General features: G+C 39.1%; 1 protein-coding gene across 2 annotated transcripts in view; it reads right to left on the bottom strand.

The window, feature by feature from the left end:
• card11 (caspase recruitment domain family, member 11) overlaps positions 1-24,563 on the bottom strand; it is a 305,964-nt gene that overhangs the window by 100,027 nt on the left and 181,374 nt on the right. For both annotated transcript variants that reach the window (XM_059979481.1, XM_059979480.1), the window contains exons 6-8: positions 10,256-10,408; positions 9,661-9,786; positions 5,382-5,579 (exon numbers count right to left, since the gene is read on the bottom strand). In XM_059979481.1, coding sequence (XP_059835464.1) covers positions 5,382-5,579; positions 9,661-9,786; positions 10,256-10,408 — 477 coding nt within the window. The remainder of the gene's footprint in view (positions 1-5,381; positions 5,580-9,660; positions 9,787-10,255; positions 10,409-24,563) is intronic.

The following is a 24,563-nucleotide window of genomic DNA, read 5'->3' on the forward strand; positions in this document are numbered from 1 at the left end:
CTGGTTTCCCCTACATCCTGAAGGTGGGCTGGTTGGCTGCATAATTCAATCCGATAAATTGCCTCGAATGTATATGGGTGGCAAGAGAGTCAAAGAAGGGTTGATTGGCAAGTGAGAATGTATAAGAAGAGGACAGAGACTGATGGGATTACTTTGAGCACTGTCATGGACTTAACGGGTTCAATAGCCTCCTTCTAGGTTGCAGCTAGCCTTGAGAAACAAGTTTAAGGGTAATGTTTTCACAGTGAGGTCTTGTCACACCCTGACCTTAAACTGAGTTCTGAAAATACCTCAGAAATTTGTCTCTTAATCAGTCAATGCCATTCACATGATATTCTTCAACCATAAAAATAACTACAGGAGCTCTAACCTATAAAAGGTTAAATAAAATACTGCAGAGGATGGCAAAATATAATAAAAATAGTAAGTTCTGTAAATAGCTGGCTGGGAGCCATCTGTGGAAATAGCTAATTTTTAACTTAGTCATTAATCTAAAACATTAGCCCCTTTTATTTCTCCACAGAGCTGTTATTTCTAGCATTTTCTGCTTTTGTTAGAGTGAGAGGCAAAGCAATCTATTTGATTGGGACTAACTCATTGTCTTAAATAAGCACTCCCTCCACCATCTGCGCAGCATCTCTGTGTCCTCTAACTACACGATGTAAAGCAGCAATTCAAATCTTTTGTGAGAATATTTTCCAAACCATAATCTCCAGCAATGTAGTGCCTTAAAAGATTATTATCTCCAAATTACACACTATTTAAGTTTTGGAAGTATGTTGCCATTCCTTATGATTGCTGGGTTCAAGTCTGAGAATTCCCCACCTGACTTCGCTGAGTACCTTGTTATGAATAATGCACTATTTTAAGAAAATGTTCCTTCAGGGGTGGTTTGTAACATCAAACCTCGCCAACTCATCCTTGTGACAATACAAATACATATGTAAATTGAATAAAAGCAATTCTATAAAAACGCAAAATGCCTGACAGGTGTTTTCTCTTGCTCATGTTTTTTTTTGCAATACAGCCAATGAGAGCACAGAACATTTCAAGGTCAGGTAATGCACAAGCATGTATGAAGAATGCTTGAATTAACCTGACAGTGCTTCTGTGCCAAAAATGCTTCTGAAAGTTACTTGCTGCTTGATGAACAAGACCTTTGTTGAACTTGCATAGATTAAGTTTCTGCTTGCCAAAAATGATTATTTGAACTTTGAGCAGAGAAAACAAATCCTCCAATGGAAAAAAAACATGGCTGTGAGAGAAGGGAATAAACCAGTGAGGGAGGGAAATCAGTGTTAAAACAACCACTAAACTAGAAATGTAGCAAATAAAAAGCAAGCAGAGAAGGAAACAATGAAACAGGTTGGAGTAATAGGCAAGACAGCACTTAATATTTCTAATTTTCATTTCAACATGATTACAGGTTACCTGTCTTTAGCTGCGTCTTGCGATATTCACAGCTGCGCCCCGCAATCTAATATTTTTCTTGTAGTTGAATACTATTTAATAAAGTTATTTAAGAACTAGGATGTCAATATCATCTTTCAGGGGAACACAAATCAATTCAGATCTAGCAAATAAATTCCTAGACACTAATGTAATGTTGGGAACAGTAGTTATTTTTTTAGGCAGCAAAGTCAGATAAACAATAACAAGATTTAAAGAAATAATGAAGTAAAGTGTTCCTTTTTGATGTTGATTCATGTTGTCTAGGATACTTTTCCTTTTCTTCTTCAATATGGCATCATGGAACGCTTTAAATCTAGCTAAGAGGCCTGAAGCAACCTTGGTTTAATGCCTTATCTTAAAAGACAGCACCTTGAACAATGACACATCCATGAGTCAAAATATATTCTCTAATGTTTCTGGAGTGGAACTTACAAAAATTTTCTGATTCAAAGACAAGGCTGAGGCCCAATTAAGATACTTACAGAGCTGGCTTAAATATTTCAAGAGGGAAATAAATTATTTTCCTGAAACAGTAATATATTTTACCCTGCACTTACTGAAATTGGTTAAATATTGGAAAATTGCAAAGAAGAGCTTTATTTTAAGCAGATAGTGTTTGTTATTCCCTCAATATGTGGCTATTCTGTTCATTGATAGATAACCAAACAAAATCGTTTTGAAGTGGTATCAACACAAATTTAAGAATGCACCATTTTCTTCCATTTTACTTCAGTTTAATTGCTTATTATTATAGTCTTCTGTGAATGAAGTATCACTGTACAGGTGAGGCCATAACATATTTAAATTGATCAGTCAATCATAACAAAGATTAAGAAGTCCAGTATGGCAGTAAGGAAGGATCAGGGTTATGTATTACACTGACAGCCAACGTCCAATCGCCAACACACCGAAGTTTGAGTGCTTTAGCTCTAGTTGAAGAATTGACACACTGATAGAAAACCTATTCTCTAACTTAATTCAGTGAGCAATTCTCCTGGCGAAGGTTCACCACTTAGCACTAAAGCATGCAACTGGGACCTTTGAATCATCATATGAGCATAGGAGGTTAAAAGCAAGTGTGCAGGCATTTAACATAGAACCAAACAGCCCTTTCCACCTATAATGTATATACCAACCAATTTTAAACTAATCCTATCTACCTGCACGTGGTATAATTCCAACCCCATGCACTTGTCTAAATGCCCCTTAAATATTGTTGATGTGTCTACCTCTCTCACTTCTGTTAGTATTCCTAGCATCCGGGATCAATAAAGTATGTCTGTCTGTCTGTCTATCAATATCTGTGAAAAAGTACTTACTTTTTGTGTTCCCTTCTTGTTGGAAATTAGTTTCTCCCATCCCATAGGTGCCTTTCTTATGTTGTGAACTTTGCTTGAAAGCTGGGATTCACTGTGGCTCATTGCTCTTGAGAGGGCAATTGTGAGCCTTGTCCTTGAACTGTTGTTGTCAGATACGTTAGGAATGGAGCTCCTGCACTTTGGTTTAAATATGGAAAGACATGGCCAAGTATGTGAGTTGAAGGGGAATATGGTACTCCTATGTTTCTGTTCCCTTTGACATTCTGGGCGGAGAACGCCCTGCTGACGTAGGTTTGGCAATCAATAGATCTTGGGAACCAAGGGCAGGAATATGATAGTGAAGGGCGGTGACATGGCATTCAGTGAAGACAACCTCATTTTAATACTGATGGCTAATACAAGGGGGCATAATTTTAAGGTGATTGGAGGCAAGTATAAGGGGAGGATGTCATAGGCAAGAACGGTGGGTGCGTAGAACACCCTGTCAGGGAGAGTGACGGAGGCAGATACACTAGGAGCAATGTAAAAACCCTTAGATAGCTAAACAGATGATAGGCTGAGCAGGACAGGAAGGTTAAAATGATCTTAGAGTAGGTTAAGAGGTTAGCAAAACATTGTGGGCCAAAGTGCCTGTACTGTGCGATAGTGTGCTATGTTCCAGTATATTTACAGCATGCAAGCTTCACCATGAAGTTCATTCACCAGAGTTTACTTAACCATTGAAGTGCCCTTAACACAGCAATATTAACATGCTTGGTTCCGTTCAATATCTGGTCAATCATGACTCTCAGGAGGGTGACAGTGATGGAACTTGGTACCAACATTTATGTAAGCCAAGGGTAAATAGTTAAAGATGGAGACAGTCATTGTTGGTCCCTTGTGTGGCATACAGGTTACTTCTTACTTATTAGCCCACACATAAATGTTCAGAATTTGTCGGCAGGGGCAGTTTCATTTTCTGAGGAGTTGCAAATGGAGCAAAAATTGTGCAATCATCAGTGAACATTAGCTCTTCTGACCTTTTAATGCAGGAAAATTCATTGAAGCCATTAAAAATAGTCACAACTATTCCCTCAAGAAAGTTAAGTTCTTGGGAATGGGGTGATTTAATTCCACTAATCACAGGCATTTTCCGTGCTTGAGATATGACCCCAAAGAGTGGAAACGTTTCACCCTATTTGCCCCTTGCTTCTCATTGACATCAACTCTATTAGTTTCTTCATGCCACAGGCAGTCAAATTCTGACTTGCTGTTGGGGCAACCAGTCTTTCTCAGTTACCATTTCGACAAAGGCTCCAATGAGTTAAGAGCTAAACTGAGCAGCAGCAAACAGAGGAGTGCTCTCTCAGATGATGCAGAGCTCCTTGAATCTTATCGGAGTTGCTCCCAAACAGATAGAAATCATTCGATTTCACTTCTAAGTTTGAGAAGATAAACAACATAGGGGGCAATATTCAGCTTCTGAACTGCTGGTCAGATACACCATTTCAGTTCCTGGATGCTGACAGATTCTAAGATGTTAATAGTGACTATCTGGTAATAGCAATAGCATCAAACGTAGGCATTTATCAATTGTATTGCCAGCAGATCACTTGAACAGCATGGGATGTGGGGGTGGAAGAAAGCAACTCAGAATCTGAGACTGCAGCTAATGAGCGTCCACATATTAAGCACTGAGAATTGGACAACAACTAGTTCCCCAGGACAGAAGAAGAGTCTCTCAAAAAACTGGAAGGCAGCAGAGCCAGCTGAGGTGTTATTTGGCAGGGAAGAATACAGTCGGGATAGTGAGGTTAAGGAAATCAAAATAAGATGATTAGAAAAAGGGCTTGAAAGATTGACATGTAAACCTCAAGCCCTTGGTATAAAATTTCCTGCACAAGTGCATACAGGATTTTGGAGAGTGTTGATTAAAATGTGGTAAATACAAATGGGTATAAATTACTGAGGACAATTTTAGTTTATAGAGATTCTTGAATGAGTTATTTGTAACATCTGTGTTTACAACAAGCTGAGAAAAGCTCCCGACCGTTGAACACAGCGGCATGTGTAAGAAGTGGGGGGCAGGAACCCCAGTACTTTCAATGATGACTTGAAGTAAAGCTAGATGTTAGGTTCCACCTGCATACGCTGCCTTTATAATATCAAGAACACGTGCATGACCTGTAACCCAGCACAAGCTGGAAAATGTATATTGCTGGACAGGAATCTTTCTGATATGATGTTCTTCACATGCCTCTTTGTTCAACAACATCTCCAAAACCCACCATCTCCATCCCCAAGCAGCAACATTCGCAGTAGGGATCACCACCATCATTCCCCCATGAGTCCAACACCACTACTAGCCAAGTCATGTATTGTCAGGCTGCGGAGTCAAATTCCTGGAATTCCCATTTAAAACTACTGTGGGAGTCATTTCACTGCATGGGTTCAGCAGTGTGTAGTGAGGAATGATGACATGCACTACTTCTGCCAACAGCACCCATTTCCAGGGAAAGAATTTTTAAAAAATCTCTTACCACTGGATGATTTGAACCATGAAAAATCTTAGCAGGGTTGTGGAAAGAGGAAAATTATTTAAAAGACAACAAAATTGCTCAAACACTTCACCTGGTCTGCAGAAATGGTATCTTTGGACATACGGCGGAGTTTTGATTCCATGGCTACGATTTTTCCTTCCTTCCGGACAATCTGAATCTGGAGCTCATCATTTTTTTCCTCCAGTTCCCGGATTTGTTTTCGATATTTATCTTTGTCAATCAGACACTGCGAGAATTGTGTCTGGGCTTCATCTCGGGATCTGAATGCCTGGAAGGAGTGCGATGATTAGAATGAGCGAAATATATAATCACACGTACACTGGTGCCACAATACATTTACTTACTCTTGAAGCTGATAAGAGCTTTTGGAAAACGTAATAAAATACTCTTTATGATAGGGCTATCATATGTGAAAAGGAATGCAAGTTTAATCTGTTGGTAACTATTATCTTCAAGCCTGCAGTATACTGTGACTGAGGGAGGTCACAATATATTGTATTGAAAAAGGGGATAGAATATTCTGTAATACCTGTGATATAAAAAGATACCCATTAGCTTGTAATAAAATTTAATAGATTTGGGGTATCTCACTGTTTTTTATTTTTCAATTGACAAGACATTTCCAACCTGTCTCTTTCCACGGGGGGTGGGGGAGGGTGTCACTGGTGTCAATATCTAAAAGTCTGCAAGGTCATGCAAGACTTGATAGTTGTATAGAGATTGCACTAAAGAGTTGAATCACAAAAGCAGATCAGAGGTGTTGTAATCTGCATCAAGTTGAGTCAAAATCCTACAATTATTGGGGAAGGCAGAAATTTAGGAGCTTAATAGAGCACTGTCCACTTGTCTGCATGAGTGCAGTTCCAACACTCAAGAACCTCAACCCTATCTTCTTGTCTGGTGCCCATCCATCATCCTAAACACTCACTCCAAGTACCAATAGAAGACTGTGGTGATGGTAAGGTTGTATTATCTACTAAATGCTTGCCAAGGCTCATTCAACAGCATCTCCCTCTACTGCCAACAAAAACAATGGCAGCAGGGAAATGGAAAACTCCAAGACACACCTCGTCTCTGCATGGAAATAGTGAGTTTAAATCTGTGACCCTCTGCACCCTTTCTGGTGAATTCCCACTGTGGAAATACCCTTCAGCAGAAGGGCTGCAGGGGATCGAGATGTCAGCTCACCTCCACCTGCTCAGGTGAGAAATAAACACTGGCTTGACTAGCCTTATTCACATCCTGCTAATTATAAAGAAAGAAATTCCATAAGGGATGTCTTGAGAGTTGTTGAGGATAAGAGGGCAAGATAGAGTCAAAGGCAGTGAGTTTCCCACACAAAGAAGTGTTCCAATCATTCACATTCTTCTGGTAAGATCACACCCGAGATGGGCAGGCCACATAACCAGGCTCTTGATGAGCCCCTGCCAGAGAAAAACCAGGGAAGAAGGGGAAGCCTCTGAAGGGAACCTCAGTATAAACATTTCAAGTACACCCTCAAATTATTCTTGAAGGAGTTCAACAGTGAATTGGAGTATTGGGACAATACGGCTCAGGATCAGTACAATCCATTTGATAAGTTCTGTTGAAGTTACTGTCTGTGTCAAAGGACTGAGTAAATCATGCAAAAGTATCTGCAGTTAATCATGCACCTCAAAGGGATATTTCTTGACCACTGTGCCACATGTAGCTCAAAGCAGAAACGGGATAGCGAGCTGCTCATGTGCTCAAAGAAACCAAGGCAATTAATGGTGACTAGCCTTCTGTGATCTTGAAAGACAAACAAGCAAGCAATCAGGAGTGGACAGCACCCTCCCCATAAGCGTTGACATGAATGACCGTATCTCCAAGTACACCAAGATGAAGAAACTCAGCCAGCATCGGGCTTCAACTTAGAATTGTGCAGCTCAGCACTAAGTTGGAGCATAATTTTGATAGATAATAGGACCAGAAAGTGTGGGGCTGAAATGGGAAAATCAGTTCCAGTGCACATCAATTGTGATTTAACTGAATGCCAAAGCTACTTTCCTATGCACTTACGCTTTTATTAATCAGTGGAGATCTTAAAGTGCTATTTAAAGTCAGGGAGCATGGAATTCATGCTTTTGAAAATAACTACTTATTTGAATTGTCATTGGCAAAATTGTGCTTCCAACCTTGCAAATGATTACTTCATATTAATTATAATTTGGCTGATATTGAAGCTCACTGTTGTGCCTGTACGATGCACAGAACCGACTCCATTAACTTCACTGGCATTTCATCCTCAGTCAGTATTAGCTTCTTCTGACCCAGTGGCCTTTGGTTCAGTAAGCAAACTTGTCTGAAGCAGCAGTCCTCAGCAAATCAATGGAAGCTTCCAAGGAATAGATGTGAGTTGTATTATTGAAGTATTTCTAAGGGCAACTGAAGATCTGTAATGGCATTTCCCTTTGAGTGAAATTATTCAGTACAATTAGAGCAAGATCCAGCTGCCAGATGAATTCACTAGACTACTTTCCTGCATTTCAAGCACAACAATCCAAGTCTATGTGGCTTTTGCATTTCATATTTCTCTTATTTCAACAATGCTTTATCTTTAAAAGCATTTCATTGGTTGTAAATTATTTTGGGAGGTCAATATGGGTTCTTTTGAAAATTTAAGTTCTTTTCTCTATTTTTTGTTTGAAGGACAATAACAGATGTGTTTGAAAACCAACAGAAGAAAATATAATCTAAAAAAATCTAGCAGGTTATGATGGCACTACCAAACATGTGAGACAACTTTCTAGCAGTCAAAACGCTAAGAAATCCGACCAAAAACATCCCTAAAACTACCTTTTCTGAAATAAATTGTGTTAAATTATCACCGTGGGCAGTGAAAGAGGCAAGCGATGGCGAGGTGAGTTTGGGGGATGAATTGATGCAGAGGGAATTCTGATACGCGTACAACTGGCCCGGGTGTGAGGTTCGATTGCTCTGTGTGCAGTAAGAAATTGGAGCCTGAATAGAGGAAATGCAATTTTTATGCTTGTACAACCAGCTCTTGTGTGAGGTTGGATTACTCTGGGTGCCAAGCTACATTGAAGAGCTTGAGAGTGGCTTTGGGCTGTCTGGTGCAGATCTTGGAAATCTGGATGCAGAGCAAGTCGCTGGACAGAGTGGTCTAGGCCCAGGCCCTTTTGCAGCCGTGGTGCCTGGGTCCTAGTGTGAACTACAATGCGCTGTTTAGACCATTTAAACTCAGGCCCAGATCGGAGGCGAGAGCTGATTTTGCTCGCTCTCCGCGATGTTCACCCTCTCTCCAGGGTGCAGAGCCTTTCGCTGCTCCATCGTTGGGTCAATTTAAATGCTGGCCAGATAGACAAATAAGACAGGTTGTCGGTTGGGACAAGAGCCTATTTCACTCATTCTCCGCGATGGTCATCTCCATGGCACTGTGGATATGAAAACTGCCCCGGCTGCTGTGCTCTGTGCCAACTGATATGATTAACTGATAAGCAAGGCTTTAGGCCTACTCAGGGCTGCTCCAGGGTTCGGATCTAAGGACTTGTATTTGGTTTGGAATGTAGTTGTTCACTTCAATTACTTGCACAACTTGTATTTTTTTCTTTCTCTTGCTTCTCGAGTGTTGATCTTTCATTTTTATTTATTTTCTTTAAATTGGGTTCTTCTGGGTTTCTTGCTTCGTGGGCAAGAAAATCTCAAGGTTGTATAACTTATACATTCTTTGATAATAATTGGACTTAAAACTTGAAAACTTGAGGTACAATAAATAAATGATTATCTTTGCTTGTACATGCACCAGTCTGTTTTACAAGCATTCTGAACTCATGTTGAGCATCTGAGCACCACATTCTACTTTGGCAGCAGTGAGAAAACGGGTGGCAGTGAATCGGTGCTGTTCATTGTACACGCAGCCAAATTTTCCTTCTGTTGAATGACTAACACCTGTTCTGTTATGTTCAGTAGGATCCCTAATGTGTTTGGCACGATGAATTGCATAGAAAGCCAAAAATTAATGTAAATGAGTACAAAACATTCAGATCTTGCATAGCTTCCCCTTACAGGTAAAGGCCACTTCCAACAGGAAGGGGAAGTCAGTACACTGAAATTGTTACTGTGTCACAGAGTTTGGCTAGGAACCTGGAAATTGCAACACCAACTACACTGATTGTACCTTAAAAAAGTACGTTTCATTAACTGTGAATCACTTTGGGTCACACTAGTTTGGAGAAAATTGCTGTATTAATGCCCTGATATATCTTTCAGATGAAATCTCAGTGCAATCAAAATTACATAACCAATTTACATTGAACAAGGCACAATCTATACAAGCGCACTTCATGTGAAAATGAATCGAATCATACCTGATCTCTCTCCTTTTCCACTTCCTCTAGTTGAAACATGATAGTGTTCATACGATGCTTGTACATTTCACAGTCTTTAACCAGTGTTGAGCACTTTAACTCCAAATCCTCTTTTTCCTCCAGGTACTGAAACAGTTCACACATAACTAGTGATAACTCAGTTTTGAGCATTAGAGACAGTATGATTTCATATTAAAAGCATGCTAATGCTTATTATTGGAAATTATGGAATACTGCAGCCAGCAATGAAAACAATCAATTCCAATTAGTAGGGTGTTCAATTTCACTTATCTGATGAGTAATAAGGATTTGCCAAGAAAGAAAACCAGCACCTGGAACAATGCAGTTGTAACAGACTGCTGAAATTAGCAAAGCACTTAATTAAATGGTGTAATTTGCAAATGATCTCTTATTTGTCACCCAAAGGATGCTTATTTCTATGTGGCATGAGAATTGCCATTAAATATTGCTCAAGCTGACTTGGACATGTGCAAGATAGGCCGTATGCCTGATCATTTGGTCTTCCAATTACATTTTATAGTGTCTTTCCTGTGTATCAGCACCTTAGTGTTGAAATCCCTTCAGGAACGTTTACCTTATCCCTGAGTTCTTCTGCTTGTCTGTTTTCTTCCTGTAAGTTGTAAATCTTGTTAACAAGGTCTTGCCTGTCTTCCAAAGCCTCTTTGCGATCATGCTCCAAGATGTCAAGGATTGCCTTTTCGGAGTTGGGCAAACTACGTTTTCCAGCCTGCATCAGGAAAATGCAAAATTAGAATAAATCGTTTAGTGAAGGAAAAGACTGTGACTCAAAGTGAATTCCAGCAGAGAGAAAGAGACAAGCATCTTTTATGGAAATCTTTTATATATAACTGGTCTGGTGTTGCAGTTACTGAAGAGCACATTCATTTGGCAAATTTTGAAGTAATTCAATTTTGCTATTAACTAAAATGTTATTTGAATCTTTTTCATTAACTAGAGCTTTACTTGACTGCTACATGATAGTATATGCAATGCTTCTTCAATTCTGCACATTGATTATTTTTGAATGCCTGATGTCTAGCTTCTTACTTCACCTCCCTTACCCCATCCAACCATCTTCCACCTAAATGGATCTTAGCAGTCACCTGCCAGTTCACACCCCCTCTCCCAACCTTCTTCTCACTTCTGCCCCCATCTCTTCCAGTCCCGATGAAGAGTCTTGGCTCAAAACATCAACCATTTATTCCTCAGTGTGGATGCTGACAGCATTGCTGATCTCCTCCAGCATTTTGTGGTGTGACATAAAGGAACTAGTTCAGAGTAGAATTGGGAAAAATAAGCAACAGCAGCATATTTGAATAGTAATTCACTTCTGTCTGGTTAATCATATTAGCCACTTGATGTCCTCAGTCACAAGACAACAACTTTTTGCCATGAAAAGTTTGTCCAAAATGAGTAATTGTAACTTATGTCATTCAAGTAAAGTGAGAGACATTGTATCTACCTCTCTCATTCCTTTTCACCGCTTGTGAAAGTATGCAGACAGGGATAATGGGTATCTGCTTTAATTAATCATATTGTTCGCTTTAATTAATTAACCCAAATTAGAAATTATCTACCGTTTATTATTCTCAGTCACAAAGGAGAAAAGTTGGGGCCCACTACCAATTCATTTAATTGCCAAAATGAATCTCTTCAGTTTTCTAAGTCTAGGAAAGGCTTTTCTAAGTACAGTATTGTCTGGGAATGCTATGGGAAATCACAAAAGCAGCATATTTATTTACTACTTTCATATTCTCAGTCTCTTGCCAATGTGAGTTGGTTGGAAATGGTCCCAGTGATGCTCTGGAAATTGCATTGGTACTTAGTATCAATCTGTAGTCACATAGGGCTATCAGTAGGCTAAATAAATATTATACTACAATATACAAGATGATCATAACATTATACCCACCAGGCCAGTATATAGCTACTTATATTGTTCCTTTATGTACATACAGGAGAAGCTTAATTACTTTAGACAAAATACATAGTCTGGAACAATTTCAAAGCTATGACCACAGCCGTTCATGTACAATTGTAAATTGCTCAGGGTTTGTTACATTTTAGATGTCACCTGAGCCTTCCCATTATTCTTCAAGAGGCTCACTCCTTAAAGGCCATGACCTGTCATTGGGCACAGATTGTACAGTAGTTTAATAAATACTTTTGAAAGTTGGAGCAGTCTGCTCCACTCATTCCGTTCTGCTTCAGTGGGAAAGATGTCAGGATTTCAGTGTAAATCAATGACAAGGTACACGTTCAACTATTTCACATTAACATACTAAAGTGCATAGTTATCAGAGTATGGCGTCTGAAGAAAATCAAACACAAACAAAAGTGAATTTTAAATTTAAGCTTTATGCAATACAGTAAGGTCATCACATGTGTCACATTTTACGTAAACACAACAGAACACACTGCTTTTCTCTACTCAGGTTTTGGTAGGGGCAAGCTCACTGTCCACTGTTACCTGCAGCTCAGGAGAACCACACAACTGAGAAAAGTGCAGATTCTAAATTATACAACTACTATATTGTTGATCTTGAGAGTTCTGCTGCATGAAAATTGACCATCGTGTCTTCTGCAACACGATACTGACAAAAGTTCTTGATTACAGTCCCCTGAATACTGTACATAAAAAGCACAATCTGAATGCAGATATTTCTTTCTTCATTAATTATATGAGATAATCAGTGATGCACCTTCTGGACTCTAAAGGTTGATCATTTTATGTGGATCCAGATTTTCACAATCAATTTATTTGCATTTGGTATATATTTTAATCATGTATGCTTGAAACAGATTCTTCCACTGACATCAATTAATTCAGCCATATCTATTCCAGCCACTGGTGCACCAGTAGCCCATAGAGTCATTTTATAATGATTAGTTGTAGAATGAGTTCAGCTGAATCATTCTGATTTGATGCCACAATGTTCCAGCAACTTCATAAATTAGAAATATGCTTTATGTCATTACAGCAGACAAATCATTGTCAGATGGGGGAGCTCCACACTGGAGCTCAATATATACAGAAGTATTAAATAAATAACTAACAAAGAAATGTCAAGAATTCCCCAAAGATGATGACAGAATACACACTGTATTCCTTTCATGGATTGAGTTTATGGTTGATGCCAGCAGATCAAAGAGCAAACACAATCAGTAGGTTTGCACTTTGCATTAATATTTAGCTCCATGACCTCACCTACTACAGTTGTGGTAGCAAAGCTAAGTAATATTTCTAATATACTGTATTATCATCCTCATTGCTAACGCTGACTTTACTCAGCCCTGTGCTTCATCTTGAGAATTGTCATGACGTCCCCTTCAAATTCTGCTCTAATTGATCTAGGCCATTATGAATAATAAAACATAAACTTTTGCAGGCATTGTTTGCTAAAATAAGCACAGGCATAACATTTCCTGGCAAAATATCTTTGTTTATTAATCTCCAGAGATCTTCCAATCTTCCCAGGGGCTCCCATACAGAATAACCTATTGGAGATGAGCGGATTAGTGTAACAGGATAATTGGAAAAAGAGGATGGGATAAAGTGAAGGTGCCAAATTCCAGCTATGTTGCAGTACATCACCAGTAGGTCGTTCTTATTGATATGATGAGCCAATGGCAGCCCCACTGATTCTATCGAAGCACAGAATACAGAGCTTACAAAGACAAGCAATTATAACATTTCAGGAAAATCTGGATAAGACATTATGGATAGGAATTTAATATGTATTCAAACATTTAAAATATTGATCTTTTGCATTTTAATCTTGCCAGTTTTTGGTGTGTTTCCATGGAGAGCTGGCTGAAGGATGTTGACACTTCAAGCAAGCTATTTGGGATGGCATGCAAGATAAATTGCAGGGCTTCAGGGAAATAAGGAGAGGGATGATGAGGTTGCTCTGCTAGAAGCCAACATGGACCCAATGGTCAAATGGCCTTTCTGCATGTTGCAAGGAATAAAAAAAGGCTTAAGGAACGATCATGCTAGTAAATTAAACTGAAGAATGGTGTGGATTTAGTCAGAGTGGATAGTCTGACTGTCGTTAAGTAACAACAAGATAGTTACAACGATATTAAAAGAATGTGGTGGTAAAATCCAGCCTGTTGTCTCACCTGGCTCTCAACATTACACTGCCCACAATAACAGAAGTTCATATTGAGATCTGGAATATGTGGACAATTTCTCAAATCTAGGGAGTCACCACTCAGCAAAGACAAGGAAGGATTATAAAATTTACCACTGCCATCAATACATAAACACTGCTTTTGTTTAATAGAGAAAACTAGTATCTGAAGTTCAAATCTCAGTAATGGCACAGCACTTTTGGGGTACTGGGCACAATGATTCCTACTTCCCAGAGCTGGACTATCTACTGTAGGCATTTCAAACCTTTGTTAAAATTCCACCAACACTGTTGCTGCAAAATCCTCCAAATTCACTTGAAGGATAAATGAACCAATGTCTATGTACATTCCTTTGGAAGCAATGGCAAATATCATTAATATTTTTGACTTGTTTTGCCCCATAATTGTCAGATTAAGAACCTAGCAAATAGAGGTAGCTATTTCTTGATTCCCAAGAAACAGCTACTTCTTTCGTTTTCAAAGATTTATCAAAATCAATCAAGAATACACTCAGTGACCATTTTTTTTTAGGCATCTCCTGTATCTTAATAATTTTCTGCTACTATAGTTTGACATGCGTGTTTGGAGTTGCTTTTCTGCACATCACTGTTGTTATGTGTGGTTATTTGAGTTACTGCTGTCTTCCTGTCAGCTTGAATCAGTCAGGCCATTCCCCTCTGATCTCTCTCATTAACATGGCGTCTTCACTTGCAGAACTGCTGTTTGGTGGATTTTATTTGTTTCTTGCACGATTCTCTGTAAACTCTAAGAGACTGTTGTGCATGAACATCCCAGGAGATCAGCAGTTTCTGAGGTACTCAAACAGTGATGTTGTGGGGGTGGAACTGGACTCTCTGACGGTGGTGTCTGAAGTTGCATGCCATCTTGGACAATGTCTTCCATCCACTCCATAATGTATTGGTTAGGCACAAGAGTACATTCAGCCAGAGACTCATTCCACCGAGGTGCAACACTCAGCGTCATAGGAAGTCATTCCTGCCTGTGGCCATCAAACTTTACAACTCCTCCCTCGGAGTGTCAGACACCCTGAGCCAATAGGCTGGTTGGAATAATTTACTTATTATTATTTACTTTTTTATGGTTTTATATTGCTATATTTCTACACTATTCTTAGTTGGTGCGACTGTAATGAAACCCAATTTCCCTTGGGATCAATGAAGTATGTCTGTCTGTCACTCCATCTGTCACCAACAATCATTCCATGATCAAAGTCACTTAGATCACATTTTACCCCCATTCTGATATTTGGTCCGAACAATAACGGAACCTCTCCATCATATCTGCATGCTTTTATACACTGAGTTGTTGCTACATGATTGGCTGATTAGATATTTCTATTAACGTGCAGGTATACCTAATAAAGAGACCACTGAGTGTATACTCAAAGAGTGGGAAAGAAATCAAATATTTTCAACTATTCTCTGCAACTCAAGTTTGGAAAAAGTTTGCCTTTTATTCTAAAATGATGCCCACTTTCATGCAGCTTGATGCTTGACATTCAAAGAAAACAGGTCTTGTACCATACACCCTGTCAACTTATTTCAGAAATTTACACTTTTTCTAAATGATTTCAACTGCGAACCAGCAAATTTACTATATTAACTACCTGATTTTGGTTTTGAATGCTAGTGAGACAAGATGTCAAAAGAAATTACAATGTGCAATTGTTCTTCATGTCTGCTACACTCCTGCAGTGAAATACTAAGAGCACAGCAATATATGAAATAAAGCTACCATTCTAATGACTGATCTTGCTATTATGCATACAATATTCAATTCACAGTATTAGATATTGAGGGGGCCCTTTTGGATGGGTGATCATTAAAGTAGTAATTACTAGAGAAATAGCATAATTGCTAATGTTTTAACAGTCCATGTGGCAGAAATGTTTTTCAAACTCAGTGAACATAATCTTAGTTTACAACTCACGAACTAACATATTCAAGCTTTGTGAAGTGCAGAGGTAGAAGAGGGATTTCTAAAGGTCTAAGCCAGCTTAAAGCCTGGCCATTAAGTTGAAACAGAATAAAGGAGAAACAGAAGAATAGTATGGGGGGGGGGGGGGGGGCAGGAGACGCATTAAACCAGTGTGAGATGAAGGTGCCCAAAAATATAATTTTTTTTGGTGTAATGAAGGAATCACAGCTAGGTTTCAGAAACATGAAACAATCTGTTTCTCAATGAACTTCCTGAGAGATAAATATCATCCAGGATACCAGGATTACTTTAGCAGTGTTTCTCTAATTATTACAATGAGATCTTCATGAGAATCTCCCAGTACTGCATTGGAGTACCAGCCTAGATCAAGTCTTTCAGTAAGTGAAGTGAGATTTGAACTTGCAACCTTCTGAATCAGAGACATAATTGAAAAAAAAACTGGCCAAAATCACTGCAAATCAAGCAGTAGAAGACAGTAAATTAAAGGCTGTGAAGGTAGGGATCAGCCTTTTAGGGAGATGGAAACAAAAATAAAGATTTTGAATCAATGCACTGGAGGGTATGGAAATAAAGACAGCAAAGAATAAAAGTGTGAATCAGACAAGGAGGTGAACAGTAAAGTGCTGACATAGTTGGATTTTTTAAAGAATGGAGCTCAGGAGAGTGTAAGGAAGAAACGACAAGAATCAAAGCTTGATTGCCTTAAGTGTGAAAATAGCATTTTTATACTAACCACATATCAGCAGGTGAGGCACTGTTAATCATCATAATTTAGAACCACAAAGCCATAAGTACAAGTCCTGCCATAGATCTCGAGAAACTGAATAGATCTGGTAAATTGTGAATTGATAAACTCTTGTAAAAGAACCCATTTTCATTTGTTACGAATGTGCCACAACTCTGAGGGGCCAAAGGGTACAAAGTAGCCCCCTCCTTTTTGAGAACTGCAAGATAGCTATTAATTCGGGTCTGGGACACAGGAAATGAGAGGGAGACATCCAGAATACACAGGGATTGGAATGTGTCCTGGCCTCAGCGAGACAAAGCCGTGGATAACGGCCATTGTCTCTTGGAGACGGAATCGTGTATTGAGTACTGTACTATTCATTGAAGCCCTCAGGGAATGAACAGAGGGGGCTGGTTGAGGGATTGCATCATCCCAACCTGATTGACATCTGAGACCCCGTGAGTAAGGATAAAAGAGGGTCTGGGGAACAACTCCTTTAGATGCACCAGGAGAAACGTTAGAAATCCCGTGACAGCGTTTACTAGCGACAGCCGGTGGGGCTCGCATGCGTCCTTTTCCTTTGCCTAGGAATTGGCGGGCTTCCACGGAACGGCTTAGCTAAAAGACCGACTACAAAAACGGAACTCTCAAAGGATCGAAATCATAAAAAGGAAAAGCTGGCAAGTTTCTAAAAATCTCTCTTGACTCCAACCAAAGGCTGTAGCCTGAATGAACTGAGTGACTTTTATATTTCCATCGGACAATACATTATCCCCTAGACAACGATAGAGCTATTTCTTATTGATTATTATTATACCCGCACTTTTAGATTTAGTATTGACGACGTATATTATCTATATGTTTGCATTGATATTATTTTTGTGTATTTTTACTAATAAATACTGTTAAAAATAGTACCATCAGACTTCAACGGACCTCTCTATCTTTGCTGTTAAGTGACCCAGTTACGGGGTTCGTAGCACATTACTGAACTCAACAAAAGACAACTTGTCATTCCCAAACAACCTGACAACTATACAATTCCGGGCTGCCAGATTCTCATTCCTACGTACACATTGTAAAAAGCAATTGTAACAAGGATCACAAATATTCTTTGACAACTGGGAAAGGTGGTGTTGTCAGCTCTGTTTCTCTACATAGAATTGCAAGTAAGACCACAAGTATGCTCCACTGTTTCATATTGGCTGATCCAATTTTGCCTCTCAGCCCCAAGCTCCTGCCTACCCACTTTTGGTGTCCTCTTTAATATCAAACTTTTGGTATCCTCTAACACTTGTATTCCATCTTTATCTTCTTAATGACATTTTTAGTTGCCTTCTGTTGGTTTTTTAAAGCTTCCCAATCCTCTAACTTCCCACTAATATTTACTCTATTATATGCCCTCTCTTTGGCTTTTATGTTGGCTTTGACTTCTCTTGTAAGCCACAATTGTGTCACCTTTCCTTTAGAATACTTCTTCCTCTTTAAGATGTATATATCCTGTACCTTCTGAATTACTTCCAGAAATTCCAACCACCGCTGCTCTGCCATCATCCCTGCCAGTGTTCTATTCATTCAATTCTGGCAACTCCTCTCTCCTGCCTCTGTAATTTCCTTTACTCCACTGTAATACTGATACATCTGACTTTAGCTTCTCCTTCTCAGATTTCAAGGTGAAATCGACCATACTATGATCACTTGCTCCAAGGGGTTCTTTTACCTTAACTTCGCAAATCAACTCTGGTTCATTGCACAACACCCAATCCAGAACTACTGATCTCCTAGTGGGCTCAACCACAAGTTGCTCTAAAAAGCCATCTTGTAGACATTCTAGAAACTCCTTGGAATCGCATACCAATCGGATTTTCCCAATCTACCTGCATATTAAAATCCCCCATGACTATTGTAACATTGCCCTTTTGGCATGCATTTTCTATCTCCCATTGTAATTTGTAGACCACATCCTTTCTACTGTCTGGATACAATTCGTATGGGGGTATCTACCTTTGCAGTTCCTTAGCTTTATCCACAATGATTCAACAGCTTCCTACCCTGTGTCACCTCTTTCTATTGATTTTATTTCTTTTTTTTAAACCAACAGGGCAATGCCACCCCATCTGCATTCCTGCCTGTCCTTTTGAAACAGTGTGTATCCTTGGACGTCCACGATTCAGTGATACCTACATCATACCTGCCAATCTGTAACCGTGCATTCTGCTAAAGAGTGACCTTCTACTAAGAATGGCAGATGTACCATTATAACAGGCAGTGCAATCTGCATCATGCCCAAGACTTAATTCTTTTTGTTAGTCCTCTTACTCAGGTTAATATAGATATACACTAAGGTGGGAGAGCAGTGCTGTTCTCTTCGAGTCATGGTAAATCTACCTTCAGGCCAGCAGCCTGGGAACCTCTTATTGGAATATGGTTTGAAGGGTTGTTTGCCGAACCTGGAGGTTAGGTCGCAAATGTTTCATCACCAGTTGAGGTGACATCATCAGTGCGCATCTGAGTGTAGTTTCTGCCGAATCCACTAGTCAATAATCCCTGGCTATTGGTCATTGTGAGCATTGATTCCTCAGGTGTCCATGGCCCACCCCTCTGCCCTGATCCCACAGACACATAGGTTCATAAACTGCATCCGGTTTGATATGTTTCTTAATAGAGTCTTCCATTGAAACTTCCAAGAATTCTCTTGATTTCTTGTTATGTGCTTCTGACAGGATTTTTGTAGTTTCCCAGACAAACTTGTGTTCTTCTTGGTCTTCATGTACCGAGATGGGTGGCAGAGGATCACGCCTCATGGCTAGCTGATGTTCTTGTAGTCTCGCGGATTTTGAATTGGATGCAATTTATGAACCTATTTGCTTGCGGGATTGGGGCCGCGGACACCCGTGGAACCAATATTCATAATGACCAATAACCAGGTATAGAGGCCAGTGGAGATCATTCAACTATCTGGTTGGCCAGGACCCATTGGAGACTAGCGGCTAGCACAACAGCCAACCAATCAGAACAACGAGTTGGATATTATAAAGGCGAGCATTCAGCAGAAACAACATTCAATTGCACACTGATGATGTCACCTTGGCTGGTGACGAAACATTTGCGACCCAACCTCCTACAAACAAGCAGCAACCCAAGCTACCAATCTTCTCTTTCCTTTCCTAATGTTATGGTGTTTAGACCACCAAGTCAGTTCTAACATGCAGTGAGATAAAAAAAAGATCTGTAGCCTAACTTCATTTATCAATCTTTTCCTCATAACCTTTAATCTTTTGGAAGACAAAAATCTAACAATTTTCTATTTGATATTAATCATTGGCCCAGCATTAATTACAATTTGTGAAGTTACAGTTTGTGAGATCCAAACCTATGTCTTTGCATATCTGGCTCAGATGTAAACCTTCTACATCTTTATCCCACAAACCCCACTGAATTAATGAAGTGCTGGATCCTAGATCAGGTCAAATCTGACCTGAGGTTTGAGAGGCTCAAATGTGGCTTAAGTAGGGCTTGTGTATCAGTAGCAAAACCCACGTTTGTGCAATTTTGTAGATTTAAAAAATAGCATCCTATTAGCCTCTTTGCTTATTGTGGTAATTAATGTACTCAGAATCCCCAGGTTTCTATAAATACATTGCTTCTTGCTTTCACCATTTAGTAAGTACTTGCTATCCTTATTAATTTAAAAGTAAATAGTCTCTGCCTACAGTGAATTCTTGTGGTGTACTTTTACTTATTAATTCATTGATAATATCTATTGATTCTACCGTATCAATTACTTCGGTCAGCTCTTCAGCAAATTTGATCAGATTTGTTCTTATTAAAGATTCCAGGAATTTCTTGATAAGAACCTTTAACTGGTCACTTACCCTCTCCCCAACTCTGGCCTCTTTCTCTGCCTCTAATGAAATTGTTCCCAAATTGAGATGACCTTTCAAAGTTAATGTTCTAAGACTATATGAACAAGAATCCAATAACAACCTACTTCTTTTTTCAATGAGGCATGATTTCAGCCTTCCTGCCCTCCACATACGCCTTGTATTCCCTTTGTGGCAATGATCTGTCAATCTCAACCTTGAATATACTCAATCTTTGTCCTAAATGACCGACTTTTAACTTAGTTCTAGATTCTTCAGCGTGGGGATGTGGCTTCTCAGCATTTACCTTTTCAAGTCTGCTCAGTTTCAACATTTGTCTGTCTGAGTGAAGGAAGCCATGGTAAGAACTGACATACTATATACCCTTGCTGTTAGTTTGATTTGCTGACTGCTTTTCAGTATTTGAGGATGAAAGCAAAAGACATAGAAACAAGTATAGATCACACAAAAGCTCTTTCATGGGTCAACCCTTAATTCCACCGAGGTTATACTGCACAGAATCTATTGCCATCTTCAGAGAGACCAGAACAGCAAACTCTGCCCTGTAAAACTTAATCACAGAAGGTTACTACGCATCTTTCTTCTTGATTATTCGCTTTCTGCATTTGATGCACCAGAGCAACAAGATATATCCACATTGTTCAAAAATTGTTTCTCTATCCTTCTAACCAAATATCGGTTTCCATTTCTCTGCATGACACTTGATCTTTTTCTACTACTTAAATCTGTTTCTACAGAATTACAGACTTGTTGAAACTTCTTCACAGAGCTATCTAGTTTTAATGAGCATCCTTCAAAAACTGTATGATGAAATCATTTAATCCTGGGGACCATTCTGGAGCAGGAGAGAGTTCAGTTCAAGAAGTTTGATTCTGTGTGATTCTGTCAATCATTCTCATATTCTGAAGTCAAGATAAACAACTTATAACATAACTTCCAAACTTTATTTTCCATTTAAGGATTAAGGACATTCTGTTGCAATAACAGAAACCATTATTTTTCATGTAACTCTTCTACCTGATAAAAAAAAATTGAAATAAATAAATACCTACAACATGTGGGACTCAAATAGATTAGATAGAAATGTAAGCACATAAAGTGTTCAAAATGTATAGAGGCTCCCAAAAGCATTACAAAATGTTCAGATAGCTTTGAAATAGCATAGTAAACACATCAATTTACATCACTGTTGCAAAACAGCAGCATGAATAAATGCTTCACCAATGGCACTGGTCTTGACTGCAGATGAAGGTCTGTTTGTGCAGACTTCAAGTCCCTGTTCTATATAGATTGGAGTGGTAAATCTTACTGCACAGTAAACCTATTTTGTTGCTTTAATGTTGGGAAGGAGATCCCAATCACTAGGACCTCTCACTATCCCTATTCTGGATTACAAAATCAGTCTAGAGATGCAAAGCAAACTCTTAGAGTACTTAAGCTGTAAATCTGAAATAAAAGCAAATGCTTTTTGAAATATTCAGCAGGCCTGGAACATTTGAGAAAAGCCAAACATTTGAGGTTAGTCACTCTTTTTCACTGTTTACATATAAATACATAATTATAATACAAATAAACCTAAATAATGGAAAGAAAGCAAAACTACAAATTGTAACAGACAACCACATTCACAATATTGTTGGTGAGTGGATTAACTAAGAACCAAGTTCCTTTTACAATGAAAATTAGAATTCTTTGTTAATGTCATATGCTTATATGGTTAATACTAAGCATTAACCTAAATTTACCATTTTGAGATCCAGTTACCAGCGACACGCCTGAAAATTAACTGCTTTGACCAAATTCTCTTCAAGAGGCACTCCACTTAAGACTATCCTGTATTATTTTTATCATGCGTGTATACACACAAGTTTGATCAGGTACCTGTATATGGTGCTGCAGTTTGTACGTAGACATCAAAGACCACTTGAAATGAGGAGGCAAATGATAACACCAAATGAGAAATAAGTATTGTTACAAATTCCAACACCAGTCTCCCTGCTACAGATTTTTAAGATTAACTAGTTTGGATAACTCAGTATTTTTTAGTTGCTTTTAGATTTGTGCATCATCTCAGACTCTGTAACTGTAACATTACATACTGCATTCTGTTTTTTTTTCTTTTGTGTTATTTTGATGTTTGGAATGATCTCTCTGAGTAGCATACAAAATAAAGCTTTTCACTGTATCTGAGTACATATGATAATAGTAGACCAATTACCAAATAAATGCATTGATTGGCACAAATGAGTCATTGCTGGTGACATATTAATGTGCGTGTAGCAGAGGTCAAATTGATATAATTATCAAGGATTATTTAATGCTGATACGGTGTATGGCTAGCATGAATAACTTAGTCATGCAAGCCAAATGTTGATCTGGAGGGAATCATTCAATGTTAATGGATTTTATGTTAATTCACAGTTATTGGTCCTGTAATTATCATTTACTGATGGTGATGTTTTGCTTTACGTACTTTGATATTAGAGAATGCTTCCTGTCAGGGTTCTCCCAAGAAGAACGTGAAGAAACTAAAACAGTTGACCAGCTATAATATTGGAATTCAAACTAGAAATCCAAGATAAACCAAAAGTGAACCTCCAACAGGAAAAGTTAGCGATGTTTCCTTATGGACGCTACATGCCAGTTTTTAAAAGAACACGGAGCCTGTCGGGACCTGTCTGCAGAGTGGAATATTGCTTGGGGTATTAGTAGCCAATAAAAAGAAGCGAGTTGCAAGTGAGTGGGCCAGGGCAAAAGTGGGAGGTTTTGGTGAGAACAAACAGAGGCTCTAAGAATGTTTTTGATAAGTAATTTATTTTTTCTTTCTTTGCCTATTAGTACATAGCTTGTGCATTCAGAATGCATCCAGGGGTAGCGTATGCTCTTTATGAGAGATGAGGGAGCTCTAGGAGACCTCCAGTCTGCCTAATAACTACAACTGCATGAAGTGCAAGCTGCAGCTCCTGAGGGATAAGTGTCATGGAACTGGAGATACAGCTGGATGACCTTCAGCTCATACAAGAGAATGAGGAGGTGATAGACAGGAGAAACAGGGAGGTAAGTCAACCCAAACATGCAGGGGTCAGGTAGTTGGGTGATTGTCAGGAGAGGGAAAGGGGGGGAGGTAGCCAGTGCAGAGTACCCCTGTGGTCATTCCCCTCAATAATAACTATATTGATTAGGATATTGTTGGGGGGGGGGGGGGACAACCTACCGTGGAAAGCCATGGGTCTCTGGCATTGGGTCTGGCTCTGAGGCTCAGAAGTGAAGTGGGGCCAAGGGAAGTGCAGTAGTTCAAAGTTCAGAGTACATACTGTATAGGTCACCACATACAACCTGTGGGTATACTCTGCAAATCTATGGAATAGTGACTATAACAGAACCAATGAAAATTCAACCAGAGTGCAAAAGACAACAAACTGTGCAAATGCAAATATAAATAAATAGCAATAAATAACCAGAATTTGAAATGACAAGATACAGAGTCCTTAAAGTGAGATCATTGGTTGTGAGAACATCTCAATGCTGGTTAATAAAAAAAATCCTTAGAGGTGACATGGGATTGGAAGATGTAGAATTGTTGTATATGGAGTTAAGAAACTGCAAGGGTAAAAAGACCCTGAATGAGAGTTATATACAGGCCTTTAATTGTAGCCAGGATGTGGGGTACTAATCACAACGGGAGATAGAATAGGAATGTGAAAACATTCCAGGGAAAAAGCAATTCGAGACTGGTTGTTGTGCAATGAACTGATTTGATTAGGGAGCTTAAGTTAAAGTTTGAGAAGCTAAAGTCAGAAGTATCAGTATTACTGTGGAGTAAAGGAAATTACAGAGGCATGAGAAAGGAGCTGGCCAAAGTTGACGGGAAGGGGACACCAGCAGAACAGCAATGGTTGGAGATTCTGGGAGCAATTGGGAAGGTGCCGGATATATACATTCAAAGAAGAAGTGGTATTCTAAAGGGAGGATGAAGCAACTGTGGCTGACAGTGGAATTTAAAGACAGCATAAAAACAAAAGGGAAGGCAGATAATATCACAAAAATTTGTGGGAGGTTTGAGGATTGGGAAAACCAACAGAAGGAAACTAAAAAGGCCATAAAGAGAGGAAAGATGAAATGCATTATGAAGGTAAGCTAACAAATAATATAAAAGAGGATGCAAACATTTTTCA

Source organism: Hypanus sabinus, chromosome 9 (genome assembly GCF_030144855.1).
Source record: "Hypanus sabinus isolate sHypSab1 chromosome 9, sHypSab1.hap1, whole genome shotgun sequence".
NCBI classification, from domain to species: Eukaryota; Metazoa; Chordata; class Chondrichthyes; order Myliobatiformes; family Dasyatidae; genus Hypanus; species Hypanus sabinus.